Raw genomic sequence first — 14,786 nt, forward strand, 5'->3', positions numbered from 1 at the left:
GTTGGGGTATGTGGAAAAGCTACGGCTATATCTGAAGTACAGCAGTGCATCATTAGACTTGTTTTATGGTGCACCCTGGCAGATAGGAACAGACATGGGGCACAGCCTCATGGAGAAAGTGGGGCTGCAGAGTGACATATCATCTCAGCTTGTTCAGATGAAAGATGACTTTCATCCAAAATAAAATTAGAATCATAGAATCATAGAATCATAGAAAAATTAAGGTTGGAAAAGACCTTCAAGATCATCTGGTCCAATCATCCCCCTACCACCAATGTCACCCACTGAACCTGTGTACCAGATCCAACCTTTCCTTGAATGCCCCCAGGGACATTCAAGGGAGGTGCCTCCACCACCTCCCTGGGCAACCTGTCCCAATGCCTGACCACTCTTTCTGAGAAGAAATGTCTCCTAATTGTTTTAATTGTTGAAGAGAAGTGCTCTTTGTTCAATTCTTTGTTTTAATTGTTGAAGAGTAGGGGCATGATGTTTCCATTTTTCCACTCACCAGGGACATCGCCTGAATGCCAGGACTTTTCAGCTATGAAGTAGAGAGGCTTGGCAACTACGTCAGCCAGTTCCCTCAGGACCCTAGGATTTATGTCATCAGGTCCCATAGTCTTGTACCTGTTTAGATTCACCAGGTGGTGTCGAATCTACTCTGCTCTTCATTTACAGTGGGTGCGACTTTGCTCCCCCAGCCTCCATCTACATACGTGTTCAGGGAAATGAAAGACTTGGGAAGCCTGTTTACCAGTGCAGATGGAGGCAAAGAAGTTGCTGAATACCTCAGCTTTCTCCATGTCTGTCGTTACAAATTACTCAGATAAAGAAACTCATTCCTAATATAAGAAATTAGCCACCTATAATTGCTTACACACTATTTTCACCCCTCAGTCTATTTTCACAAATGTTAAAGGTGCATGTTGGCCCTCGGGGACTCCTCCTGTCACCCCAGTGCAGCAGTGCGAAGGAAGCTGGGTCCTCTCTTGTGCTGTTCCTCGAGGCTCTGTGCAGAAGGGATGCTACCTCGGGCACAAGGGCTGGGGGATGGGAAAGAAGCACTCACACAACCCCTGAGAATTGGCAAGAGTGGTTTATTGCTGGGACGTCTTGCAGGAAAGCCTGCAGGACGTCCATGGTGTTTGGGGGCTCCAAGCTAATGCTTGGGATGGAGCCTGAGTGATGACGAGTAGGGAGATTGCCGGGCCCTGCTGCGATGTGGTTGGTGTGCACTGATGGCACAGAGCAAAGACATTCTGTGGTAGCCCCAGGTCTGATCTGGCTGAGGTGGATCCACTTCCATCAGTTCCTCCACCTCTTCTTGTGGACTCAGCTCCATGGACTCCACAGTGTTGGGCAGAAGGCTAAGCCAGCCCTTGCCTGGGACTGCCCAAACGGGATGCCTTCCATCCAGAATGTTCTCAGGCCAGAGTGCCGAACCAGGGGGTCATCGAGTTCCTCATTTAGGTCCCATGCCACTGTCTGCTTGATTTCCATGCATGGATTCAACACTGCCACCTGTTTTACAGCCATAGCAGGGTCCCACACTGCGTTCCAGATGATAGGCACACCTCTGCTCCCCACGGCTGTCTGCCTGACACTCCTGCCTTTGCTCCACACCACCACTGCACCAATGGTTAGGCCCAGCCCCCCTGCCACTGTATTTTTGAGGGGCTGGCCTGTTCCCCACGTCATTGCGGTGCCAATGATACTGCTTATATTTGTCTGTGGGCTGGGCGCCAGAGGTCCCTCGGGCACTGGTGTCTTTTGTGCCGCAGGCGCTTTCCCTCTGCCCATGACACTTCTCGTTAGCTGCCTTCCTTCTTGGTGCTTCCTCAGACCCCATCACTGTCCTCAAACTGAGGAGGGCTGCCGCTCGCCTCGCTCTTTTCTCTAGTCTTCTTCCTGCCGCGTACGCTGGTTCTCAGATGACTGAGTAGCTGAGCAAGTGGTGGGCCAGCTGCAGCGGTCCTGTTCTATAGAGCCTGGGGCAAAGTTGGGGCAGTGGTGGCCACTGTGACCTCAGAAAGCCTCTGGGATGGAGTGGCCCGCACATGGCCAAAGGTGGCTGTGTTGGGAGCGGCCTGGAAGATGCCCTCACATGGAAGAAGGAGGAGGGCTGGGGGGCTGAGGGCCCATTTTCTGGGGCTGGCTCTTTGGGTTATCTCTATGCCCTGCAGTACACCCTTTTATAAACCATATGCTTGATTCGCCAGGGGGATTAGGAGCTTCAGCTGAGAAGAGGTCCTCTGGTAGGAGTCATTACATATTCCTCAACCTCTCAGTAACACAACAGCATTGAAAGGAGTACAAGGACGGAGACTGAAGCGCTAAATGGGGGAAACTTTTGTTTAAAAAGGCTTTAGCAAAGCCAGAAACAGCAGTCAGGGTGTCTGATCAGCAGAGAGAGATCAAGCAAGCAAGGTTGGTCTTGTGTCCTAGCCTGCCAGGGCAACAAGAGCCACAGTGAAACACCCAACTGGGTTCTATTTTAAGTGGGAGCAAAAGGGGCAAGATAATGAAGAACTAAAAACCTCTTTCTCTCCAACTGGATATCAGAGTGCGACTGAACTTGTCCTGCAGAGCACCTCTTGATCAGCCAATAAACCTGTTTTCTGATTTAGGAGCCAGCATGGTTCTGCAGAAAACAGAGTTGTTGGTTTTTTTATTATTATTATTATTTTTTAAGGAAAACATTTAGGTTAAAATCTTATTTTAAAATAGTTCCAATGCTGCAGTGTTGAACAACCCTTTCTGCTACTGCTTGGTTTTGTATATTCATTAGTGTCACTACCGTGACTCTCCATACAGAGTAGCACTGCACATTCATTTCAAGTTACTGGATGACAAATTACCTGGATGCATCCAATACCATATGTATCTATTGATTAAACTTAATTCAAGTGTCCTCCCAGGCTTCCACCACATGAGCCATCAGGGCTCATTGAAAATAATTTGTCTGACAATTTCAAGATTAATGACCATTTTTCAGAATGTTTTAGCATTTTTAACAGAAGACTATCCAGAGTGTAAAATATAGTAACCTTGGAAAGCTGGACTGGTCACAATGATAAAACATTGGCAGCTGAGAATGACTCAAAACACAACTCAGAACAATACTTCAAGTTCAACATGCTTGTTCAGGCTTTTGCTGTCCTCTCTGTGGAGTGTTCAGTAGCTGGACATGTAAACAGCTACATATCAGATGAGCCACTGGACAGAGTTTTAATTTCATAATGCTCACCAAACTTTACTCATCAACAAGCCTTACAGTACAAAGTCCCAGATCTCTGACTTGAGTAAATTAGCCAGCAGACGGATCCTAATTTTGCCTCAGATAGATATGCCTCTTCGTTTAATACAGTAGGCTCCAGGCCTCTGTGGCATTGCCCCAGTTTCACAGTGCCCTACAGGCAAAATACCGTGAAGCAGTGATTCACACCCAGTGCAGGGAGAAAGTCTGAGAACCCATACGTGTGTTTGTGATCTAGAAAAAAGCCAGAAGAGGCACTGGTAGAGAAGAGAAAGTAGACTGTGGAAGTCACTATGATGAACTGCATCTATAAGAAACATTTGTAAGGGCCTTTTCTGAACTCATTGTGTTGTGCAGAGACTTGGGAGTATCAAGGGCAGACCGTATGACCTCAGGCAATAAAGGAAGTAGACATCTCTCAGGTTCTGTGGATGTGCATGATTGCTGATTTTCCCATGGCGCCAGAAATAAAATGAATTATTTCATGTGTCCAAGGATAGAGCCAGATACTCCCCCAAATAAAGCATGAACCTCTCTAGATATCTGAAAGAAAAGCAGCGAAACCTGAAACTTGAAATTCTCCTATAGCTGTAAGAAGCATGTGCTAGCAGAAGGCTGGGTTGTCAGAACGGTGCTTTATTTCTGAGGTCCTTACTGTTTTGAAGAGCTCTTGAACTACCCCAGGTAACTGAGCTATGAAATTCTGTTAACCAGATTGGAGGAAAATTATGCACCGAATGAAATATACATATGAGGGACAGGCAAAAATAAAATGAAAACACAGAGACACTCAGGGCTGCTTGAGGGTGAAGAGCCAGTCTTATAACATGTTAATTATGTAATTTTCACATTTGCTGCAGAAGATGGGACATTAACATCTTTCATTTTTGTTAGAAGAATAATGTAAAGAAAAGTACAATGCTACTCCTGGGGATAGCAACACGTGGCAATATTGAGAGAGATGAAAAGGGGAAAGGTTTCATGGTGAGTTTTTCTGCAATTTCATCTTCACATCTAAAATACAAGAAGCAAAGCTTAGATCTTCATCTGTTGCTGAAAAGTACTTGATGCAAAGTAGAGCCCAAGCCTGCAAAAATACCCATTGTGTCCCCCTGGTCCTAGGCTGATCTGGTCCCTACTCCAGTTTGATACTTATATGCATGAGCTGTAGGTGCCTGTAGGGGAGACCCTCCGGGCTTAAGCCAGACTCTCACTTTTAGTTTGTGTTCAACTTCTACTGGCTGGTGCCATGAGCATAAGAACTATGTGACTGGCTCTATATTGGCAAAGGGCGCTTGACACAAGCATTGTTTCCAATGCTTGGTCCCAATTATCCATATAAAGTACATCTTTTACACTACCAGCATCTTTCTTGACCACTATTACACTCTGGCATGTTCCAGTGTTTTAGGAGTTTTCACTTGAGATGATGCTGTTAGAAAGTGCTAGACAGAAAAAAAAAGAAAAAAGAGAAAGAAAAGAAAAGAAAAGAAAAGAAAAGAAAAGAAAAGAAAAGAAAAGAAAAGAAAAGAAAAGAAAAGAAAAGAAAAGAAAAGAAAAGAAAAGAAAAGAAAAGAAAAGAAAAGAAAAGAAAAGAGAAGAGAAAAGAAAAGAGAAAAGAAGAAAAGAAAAGAAAAGAAAAGAAAAGAAAAGAAAAGAAAAGAAAAGAAAAGAAAAGAAAAGAAAAGAAAAGAAAAGAAAAGAAAAGAAAAGAAAAGAAAAGAAAAGAAAAGAAAAGAAAAGAAAAGAAAAAAAAGAAAAGAAAGAAAGAAAAGAAAAGAAAAAAAAGGACCAATCCATCAATGTTTTCCCTACATGGTTTTCAAATCTGGTATGTCTCTTTTGCTGAAACATTGGAAAACACTTGCTCTAAGTTTGAGCAAGTGTGTTAAGACTTAACCTTGTAGTGCTAGACAATTCACAAACCAGGACAACATTTTCCTGATAACTCTGGCTTACAAATTCCATAGAAAGTATTAATAGTACTCAGTAGATAGGTGCTAGGACACTGCACATGTCTTACTAGGAACAGTTCTTGACAAGTAAATTTTTAACTCTTATGGAGTAGATACACCATCACATACCCCATACTGGGTAATAGCTACATGCTGCAGACTTAGATAACAAGCCTCCCTATTCATCTCAGATTTCCTAACAGAGATGGGGAGCATGCCAAAAGACTACCTTTCTCTCTCCCAAACTTACCCTCTGTGACTCAATTAATATATTTTACTGTACAAGTAAATAGTTAATATATCACTGTGAAGGTGCAGCCGAACTGAAGGAAATGCCAGGTATTTACATGTATGTAAAGTGCATCTATCTTAGCCATGTATTTTTAAGTATCTCTACTATTTACTCCTGTACATCACAGAGCCACAGTGTTTTAGCTAGTTTAACCTAAAAGCTCATGCTGTTCTGTAAGATTTGCATAGCAGTGTGCAGCTTTTCTCACTGATACTTACATGTGTTGAAGACACCAGCAAAGACCCAGCATTGGCCATATCGCACTGGCTGCTTAGAACTGTAATATTCCAAGAGGATGTCCACACTTCCTGTCCAGGCTGAAGGTGCAACCCCGTAAGTGTAGGTATTGTCCCAGGATCCAGCAATAACACCATTATCATCCCTGGAATTGATCTAAAGATAGAGAAAATGAATGTTAGGGACGACAGATACTGAGCAATAAAGAACTCTTTAAGCTAGCAGACAAAGATAGGATGTGAGAGACTGAATATAGCTGAGTTTAGTCTAGAAATAAGAGAAATGTTTAATTATGAAGGTAGGAAATGAACAGAACAATCTTGCTAAGGGCTGTAGTAGATTCTCCATCACCAAACAATTTTGAATCAAGGTCAGACACTTAAAAACACAGTGAAATTAAATCATCACAGCGAGTATTCATGTTGCTAATTTAGTAAGTTTTATTAACATTAAACATGCTCACTGCTATGTATTTTTAGTAACATGATCAGTTACAAACTGCTAAACAAGCTTCAGAAATATCAAGCTGGATTCTTTCTTAACATCATCTGTTTTCCTGTCCGTATCAGCCCAGATATTTTAATAAAATCACTTCCAACTCACAGTGGATTGGGAGGAGAATCAGTCCACTGTTATTTTTAGAGTGGAAACTAATTTCTTCGGTCCAGCACACATGAAAACAAGAAGGAATTTGCTGTGTAGGTTTTCTGTTGGTAAGATTACACAAAAGTGCGGAGTTTTGCTGACTAATGGCTATACTGATAGACATTAACGAGCAATACATCTCCTAGCTGCAATTTAAACCAAACCAGTTGAGGCTGTGCAAAAAGCTCATTCGCTCTGTACCTTTTAATTATGTTAATGTGGAACAGCTACATGCCAGCCAAATAAATCACAATTCTCATTTGAAAGCTTTTGGCTGGATTAACTACTGTTTTATAATTAGAAAATCGACTTCCTGTGAACCTTAGAACTGAATGAAGATAAGTATTCAGAGTCATAACCAAAGGGTTAAGGGGTTGTGCCCATCTCACTGTTGTGGGAAACATGCCAGGAAAAGAGGCACTTCAAGGACAGGACAGTGTTTTGATCTGGCTGCAAAGAGAGGAAGAGAGGAGCAACTCTGCTTGCTCTGCAACTTCAGCAAGCCTCAGAAGGATCCCAGCACGGGGGCACATCCCTAGATAAGCTCAGCTCTAAAATGCCACATCTTGAGCAAGAATGAAAGTAAGGAACACAGGTGAGACTTCAGCACGTCTTAGCCACTTCTTACTGAGGTCCAGAATTCAGAGGGCCAAAACTCCCACGTAGCTATAGCCTAATCCTGCAGATACCTGAAGTCCACTTATTCCTGGATTTCCAATAGCAAACTTCTCCACCTACCTAAAGTGGCTGGGTCGCTCAAAACCTAAGTAGTATTTAAGACCCTTTTGGGTTCATCAACATTGTCATCTTCTGCCCAGAGGTCTTCCAGGGTCTCTGCATAATGAACCTTTTGCATATACTAGCCCAGTGGTTAATGCAGCAATCCAGGTTGCATTAATCCATTCTTACTTCTGTCCCAAGAGGCCTGAAACTACATTTCTAGTATCTATTGTGAAAGAAATAACCAGAAGGCTAAAAGACAAAGAGAAGTGACGGTACTCTCAGTCTTTCTTGCTGAAGCTATTCTACTTAACTTGTGTTATGCAAAAATCAGCATGTGGCATTAACTGAGAGGGTGGACATCCCATTTCAATTCATATTTCAAAATGCTGTAATAAGTGGGTTAAAGGATCATTCATCTTCAGTAACCATCTTTTGTGGAGACACTACTTTAGCAGCTGGCCTGGGAGAACACCTAATAATACTGGCTCAATTACCAGCTTATTATTCTGGGAAGCAGAGGGCATCAGTTCAGACCTCCAGAAGGCAGAGGCAAAAACTCAGCCTTTGCTTTTCACATCCTGGTTGAGTTGAGACACCCACCACTGCAGACACTGTTGGAATCCATGTAAAGTCTCTCAATTCCTCATCTCAAATTCTATCCAGTATGCTGCCTCAACATCCATGGAAGAAATAACTTTCTCAGTTATTTCAGCTACCAGAAAATGAGCACAGTGCCACAAGAAATGCTAGCATGCCTGAAAGTGCAATGCCTAAAAGTGGCCTTCTCTCCAGTGAGGTAGCACTCTCAGGAAAAAGATGATGAACTGACATAAATATTTCACCTTTAGTGGAGTGAAATAAAATGCCAGACCCAGAGGTCAGGATGGAGAATTGATCTGACACCTGTCAGAGTGAGCACACGAGGGCACAAGGGCCGGTTAAACCAGCATGGCTTTGATTAAAGAGTCACTTCTGACACTTCTTGGGCATCAATTGCATACCACTGCAGAAGCAACACGGCAGATTTTGATTGGGTTTCCACGCCCAGACAGTTCCAGTTCTGCCTTGTCCATCAGGAAAAGGCACGCATCCAGAATGTTTTCTTCAAACTAGATGAAAGGAAAGATAAAGAGAAACAGAGGAAAAATTGAGTCACTTTTATTCTGGAAAGCAAACACAAGGCTATTTTTCATTATTATAATAGCTGATCAATTTCAAAATTATCTGGTCAGGTCAAAGTTCTTTGTTTAAAAATACAAGTTTTCTTCTAGAATAATTGTCCATGTACAGCAAAAAATGTGAGATACTTTAAGGGAAAAGAGTGTGTCATTTTCAATTCAATCTCAGTCTGGTTTCTAGAAGGTTAAAATGACAACATAGCCTTTCTGACAGGACATAAAATTTTAAGTGCTAACAAGTATATAATAGGAAGGTATTATTATAATAACTACAAGAAGCTAGTCTGCTCACTAAGGACTCCATGTCCTTCACAGATTCCAGACCTGTTAATTTCAGGACTTCTCTGACATAGCCAGTACAATACTGTTGACCAATAAACTGTTTGCCAAAGTTAATTTGAAAACACTTAAATTTTAAAGTAAGATATTAAATATGTTTAAAATTATCAAGCCAAAAGCTGATTATATTGATTAATCTGGGTCTATGAAACTTAGATATCAAAAATACCAAGTGACCTAAAGTAGTCTTCTTCAAAAATAGAGTAGAAAGGTACAGTTTCTTCGATCCAGCATGAACAAGCATGGGAATGAATTGAGGGCAGAGGTGCCTAAAGAGACCAAAAACCATTTGTCACAGAACCTACCCTGTGATATATTTCATTTTTCTTAGGAGAAACTGCATAGCAAAGGAAAATACTTCTGTCCCCCAGAAAATGGTAGGGGACAAGGAAACACGCATTATTAAAAAAAAAAAAGAAAAAGTCTTCCAGATTCACTGAAAACACAATACTATATTAGCATTCAAGTCTGTAAGAGAAACTCCACTCAGCTTGTCCTGTTGCCATGTTCTATGTTTATGTTCTATGTTTGCATTCTTAGGGATGTGGTTCATGCAAACAGGATTTTTGCTCTTGGGCTGAGCTGCAACTACAGCTGCAACTGTCTCCAGCTTGGCTTAAGGTTCCTCAGAAGATGAGGGTGATATGAGTTAAGGTTCCTCAGAAGATGAGGGTGATATGAGTTGTGTCTCCTGCCAAAAGCAATCAAATGCCCAGGCCAAGTTGCTGCCTTGGCAGCCCTGGGAGAGGCAAAAGAGGAGGAAGCATGAGGCCAGAGAGATGAAAAGAAAACCTGGAAGAAATAAGACTGCTGTCAGTGCTGCAGAAAAGATGGGATGGATAGGGGTGCCGTCCTGGAGAGCCCATGCACCCTTTGGCCTCTCTCTTATAGACAGCAGCTCAGCAGCTGAGCTCTGGCATAAGCCCCTTCACGCAGGGGCATCTCTATGCCTCTGTGTGAAGGAAGAAGCACCTTAATCACTCAGCCATCTCCTGCCCAAGGAAAGTCCTCTTCTTTTTTGCCTATCTCCCATTGTTCTGCAAACTGCTGCAGTATGGATCCTTTTCAGCAAAAATCCTCCAAGGAAGCACACCATCCTGCTCCTGGACTTTGCTATGCACACTGTCACTGAATTGCTTTCTCTGGAGCAGACGTTTGCTGCTTAATAGCACCTGGTAGTCTTAGTGAGCAAAACTGAATTCATGGTGTTCAGGCGAGCAAGGAAACGGGGGGAGGGGAGGGGGGGATGGTGGTGGGCAGTGGTTCCCAGGGACCTACTCCTAATATTGTATCATTTCTGGGAGGCTGAAAAATTGCAAGTAAGCTCTCCATTCTGCTCCAATGGTATGTGCTGTAAATCAAGTCAGGTGAATGGCTGTGCTACGGAGACCCTCCTTCCCAAGGAGAATCCTCCCAGTGTAAACACTGGGTCCTCATAGTGGTCCTTCCTGCTTCAAATTCATTTTTCTTCTGTCCTGGTCCAATGATTTATTACTTCTACCAGGATCAAAAAGAGCTTTCTGCTCTTCAAGTCATCAGCAGTGCCTAAGAGCTGAGTTAAATCAATAAGAAGTTTAGCTTGCAAATTAAATCTCTCTCATCTACAGTTTATGAGACACTGTCAATCTTGCCAGCATATACCCAAAGACTAAAGAGGAAAGGAACTGCTAACAGAGTTGTTACCTTCCACCTTGGCATTTATACAATTATATAAATGACTGTGAAATAACTGCATTAACAGGGGGAGGGTCACAGGACAAGCTGTAAAGTTGCCTCACAATATCATACATGCTCCCTTACACTATATTGCATCAGCATAGGATGCAGAGTACCATAACATGGGCTAAAGCCAGTTTCACCATCCTTCACTGTCCATTGATTTAAAAGCACTAAATCAAACTAAATCAGTCTCCTGCTCTCAATCTTGGCATGAAGATGTTATCTAGAGGGAAGCAGAACAGAAATATAACACTTGTAAGGCTGAATACCCCTGAAATGTCAAAGGAACCAGAGCAGCAGTAAGCAGCCAGAACAGATCAGCAAACTTGGGCTCGGAATGGGCACTGCCTGCTTACACAAGCAGCAATGGGAATAAACCAAATTCAGGGCAAACAAAGTTTGGCAGAGCCACCTGAGGAAGACTGCAGAAGGAAGACAAGAGGTAGGAAAGCAAACAGGCAAAGAGGTTCTGTCTGCACACACACATTGCATTATAGAGCATTGCATTTAGTGAGACTGGTTTTCAGCAGGCCCTATCTTTTCATGCTAACTGGCTTGTGAGAGACAACCTTTAAAACTATTTAAGTCCAAGTAAGAGGGGCTGCATCACCTTTTGCACTGGCTGAATTAAGTCAGTGCTATTTCCCACAGTTGCTTGTGGTCTGATCTTACCAAATTCACATGCCATAAAATTATATTTACACTGTAATGTACACATTACAATGCTAATGTGGCTCAACATGTAGACACGAGCCAGCTCAAGATGGCAATGACAACACTATGCCCACCTGTTTTATTTTACATCTTTCACCGTGTTTTAACTGTGTTAAAAGATCGATATAGCATCCAACTTCCATTTCTCAACTACAGAGTTCCTATGTGCCTAGATTTCTTCAAAAGCCAAATTTGTCCTGAATCCCCTTTGGGCTTTTCTTAGTGACTGGCAATTTGCACATTCTTAGAAGAAAGGAATCACAGCCATGTTACAAGAAACACTTCCATCCTCATTCATTACAGCCATGTTTCAACTGGTCTGTTGTTTTTTCCTTCCTGAGTCCATTTTTCTTGCCTTTCCTCCTCTCAAGTTGATGTTGCTCATTAAAGACAGCAGCTGGGAGAATTATCTCCCACTAGTAACCCAGTTTTGAACTGCAAGCTCCTTTTTGATTTACAACTGGAGTTAAAACTTTCAGCTGTCAGTGTTCAAAGCATTTATTATTTATTTTTTTTTTAGGCTAAGAATGTTACTTTACTATGCACAATTCTATCTGTAGCTTTGTGTAAGACCATATACCTTACACCTCTATGACTGTATGTGGCCATGCGCTTTTTACTGAGACTATTGTACAGGGCCATATATCATCTATACAAAATGCATATATGTAGGATATACCCGTAATATAGGATTCACTGCTAGTACTTTCATTCACTCAGAGCTATGCTTTTAGTCTTAACATCCAGGATTGCTGAAAATGAGAAAGGCACACATATTTAGTGGTGGGGAATTGGAAGGGTAAGATCAGGAACATCATATCCTCCATCTCACTGAACCAGGAGAATATTTTTCCATTGCTTTCAACTTTAAGATGTTTGTTACTCCTCTATAAAAAATGATGGGCTCCAGGAAAACCCTGGGCTTGGCCCCCTTTGATTCACCTGCCAAATTCAGCTTTCACATGGACAGGGGATAACAAAAGGTGCACCACAACACAGGGTGGAAGTCAAGCTCTCCAGTTCCAGTTCAGCAGTGGAAGGAAAGCACATGACAAAGGGATATGGAACAGCCCTAATCTCCCAGACAGAGCTGCCTCCTAGCAAAACCAAATAAATAATGCAGTTTCTCAAGGGAGGCTGGTGTTTGTGTCAGAAAGGTGCCAGATTTGCAGAATATAAGCACCTCAGGCCAAACCACTATAGACCATAAATTCAGCATCTTAGGACATAAATCCAGCAGTCGGTTGAAGCTGGCTTCCATCTCCAGCCACTCATTCCCCTTTCTCCCTCCCCTACATCTGTCACAGAGTGAATCCCACATCTAGGAACAGAGCAAGCCTGAAAAATAACCCAAGGGAAAAAATAAAAAATAAAGGAGATGCATGTTCAGCTAGATCAGCTTTCCAGTCTGATTCATTGCACGGCTGCACAAACACTTGCAGGGGGAAGGAAGGGCCAGGAGGGGGCATTTTTGGTCAACTTAAACGCACACCCAGCTTTGGCCTCGGGATCTGGTTCCACATAACTCTCTCAGAAGTGCACTCCGCTTATGGAATTACCTCCCCCTTACTTTATTTGAGGACTATCTTTAGCTCAGACAGGATCACTTTTAGACCCTACAAACAATGGTGCTGAGACAACCAAAGGAAAGGTGAAAAGACAGAAGCTTCCTAAAGCAGTGCTTCGGCAGGAAAAAAAAAAAATAAAAAAAAAAATGAAACCCTTAAACAAGGAAACAAGAGATGTGACTTCAAAGAGCTCTCTACAGCAAGCACACTGTCAATCCATCCAGCTAAAGCTTCAGCTGAGGGACAGAAAGCAAAGCAAGAAGGTTCCCTTCTGCAAGGCTGCACCAGGGAGGGGCAGCAAAAAACTGAATGGATCCATCACTGTGGCATGAAGGAAGTACTTCAATACTTTCTTAATTGTGCTGTTGTGAAAAAACAGGAGGTGAGGTGAGCCATGTCCAATAACTGACCATTGGAGTCCCCTTGGGTGACAGTTAGGGTTAGTTTTGCTAATTTTGATGTTGCTGTTGAATGTGTTTTTCCTTTTCTCACACAACAACTTAACTCTTTAATCCCACAAATCCCACAGTGATTTTCAGGCTGGCTAGTGATTACAAATAGGGTGAGGTAAAACAGGCAAGCAATAAGGGGTTGATGTTATTGAAGGCACATCAACACCACACACCAGCCAGCCAGGACTGTGCTTCTCAAAGGCTGCAAGAAGCCACTGGAGACCAGTGTTGTCAAGTCCAGGCAGCAAAGGGAGAAGATATGCACTTGTCACTGTGATGAGGAAATTTAAAACTCTGTGATCAAACCCAGAAAATATGGAAAAGGTGACCCCCAATAAGATGATAATTATTTTCACCAAGTTACTAGAACTGAAAGGAAGAGTCAAAAAGGAATGCAACCTCTTGCTAAATAAATAACTAAAAAAATCTCTTTCCCTAAATCAGTTTGATCTTGAAGTAGCACTGATGTAGCAGCAGAAATGCTGCTGTGTAGTAAAAATCTCAGCTAATGATTGTAACTTTCAACAGGCAGCCTCTTAGTATCTTAAATGTGTTCCTAAAACAAGACCTTTAAATATTAGCTATTATAATGTTGCTTTTTTGAATTAGGTATACACCTGCTTCATACAATTTTAAATGTATGCCTCTTGTGTTTCTGAAGTAGAGACCAATAATGCGCAACAGAGCAAGAGCCCACAGTCTCAGCCACTGTCTGTTGTCAATTAAATTCATTTGCTATTTGCTATTGGGAGCAGCCAGAGAAAGTCTAAATAGCTCACCTGACCGTAACTCCAGCTTCTTAATTTTATTTCGTCAATGTCTCCATGGAAAACAATACCAACATCATTCAGGACATATTCTTCCCTTTCCTTCTCGTCATCCAGATACACGGCATCCTCTGCATCAATTTATCCAAAACAAGCATTAACACAGCCACTTAGTTTCTATATAGGGCAGATAAAAAATCTTAGCATACAATGCAGTCATATTTGATGAGAAGTGCCCATCATCCATCAAACAAAGCATCACTTGCTTCAGCACAGCACAAATATAAGGAGATAGTGACCCCAGTTAGAAATAGGATAATACAACTTAAAAGCACGCGAGATGCAAAACTGCTGACAGCTCTTGCCTGTTTTCTCGAGATCTGCAAAGTATGATTAAAATGTCACATCTTATCAAGAATTCCAAGATTACTGTGTACCACTAATTTAAAAGTTCGAGCACCGTGATGCAATTCTGCATCTGTACAAACAGATCAAAGAACAATTTCAAACCTATTAATGTTAATGGAAAACAGTTCAAGTCAAGAGATCTAAAGAAAAATCTGTAGTGCATTAAAAAAAATTGGAGTATAGTATTTATAGAGTATTAACAGAAGGGTGTGATTACTTTTTCTGTACATAAGATATTGACTGCGGTGTGCCGCCCCCATGTAACTCGACTGACCAGCCAATATGAGGAGAAATCTGAATGTGCAAGTGAAAACTGCAAGCAATTGGAAGAGGTCTTCATTAAAAAATAAACAAAGTGTACATCCTAGATTGGTCTTACATCATTCCAAAGTGTACATGTGGAACCTCATCCTGCAAAGGGTATTCACATCCTTAAATAACCCATTCTTAATGTATGTAAATGATTGAATTTACATGAATTATGTGAAACTGTTCAGATGCTCACAGGCAGGTATGAAACAGGGATTCTGTGG

The 14,786-nt window shown here is 42.0% G+C and overlaps 1 protein-coding gene across 2 annotated transcripts in view; it reads right to left on the reverse strand.

Moving 5' to 3' along the window:
• Nucleotides 1–14,786, reverse strand: part of F13A1 (coagulation factor XIII A chain) — a 65,532-nt gene that overhangs the window by 23,319 nt on the left and 27,427 nt on the right. For both annotated transcript variants that reach the window (XM_005010706.6, XM_005010705.6), the window contains exons 5-7: nucleotides 13,858–13,976; nucleotides 8,110–8,217; nucleotides 5,722–5,896 (exon numbers count right to left, since the gene is read on the reverse strand). In XM_005010706.6, coding sequence (XP_005010763.1) covers nucleotides 5,722–5,896; nucleotides 8,110–8,217; nucleotides 13,858–13,976 — 402 coding nt within the window. The remainder of the gene's footprint in view (nucleotides 1–5,721; nucleotides 5,897–8,109; nucleotides 8,218–13,857; nucleotides 13,977–14,786) is intronic.

This window comes from Anas platyrhynchos, chromosome 2, assembly GCF_047663525.1.
Source record: "Anas platyrhynchos isolate ZD024472 breed Pekin duck chromosome 2, IASCAAS_PekinDuck_T2T, whole genome shotgun sequence".
In the NCBI taxonomy this organism is placed as follows: domain Eukaryota; kingdom Metazoa; phylum Chordata; class Aves; order Anseriformes; family Anatidae; genus Anas; species Anas platyrhynchos.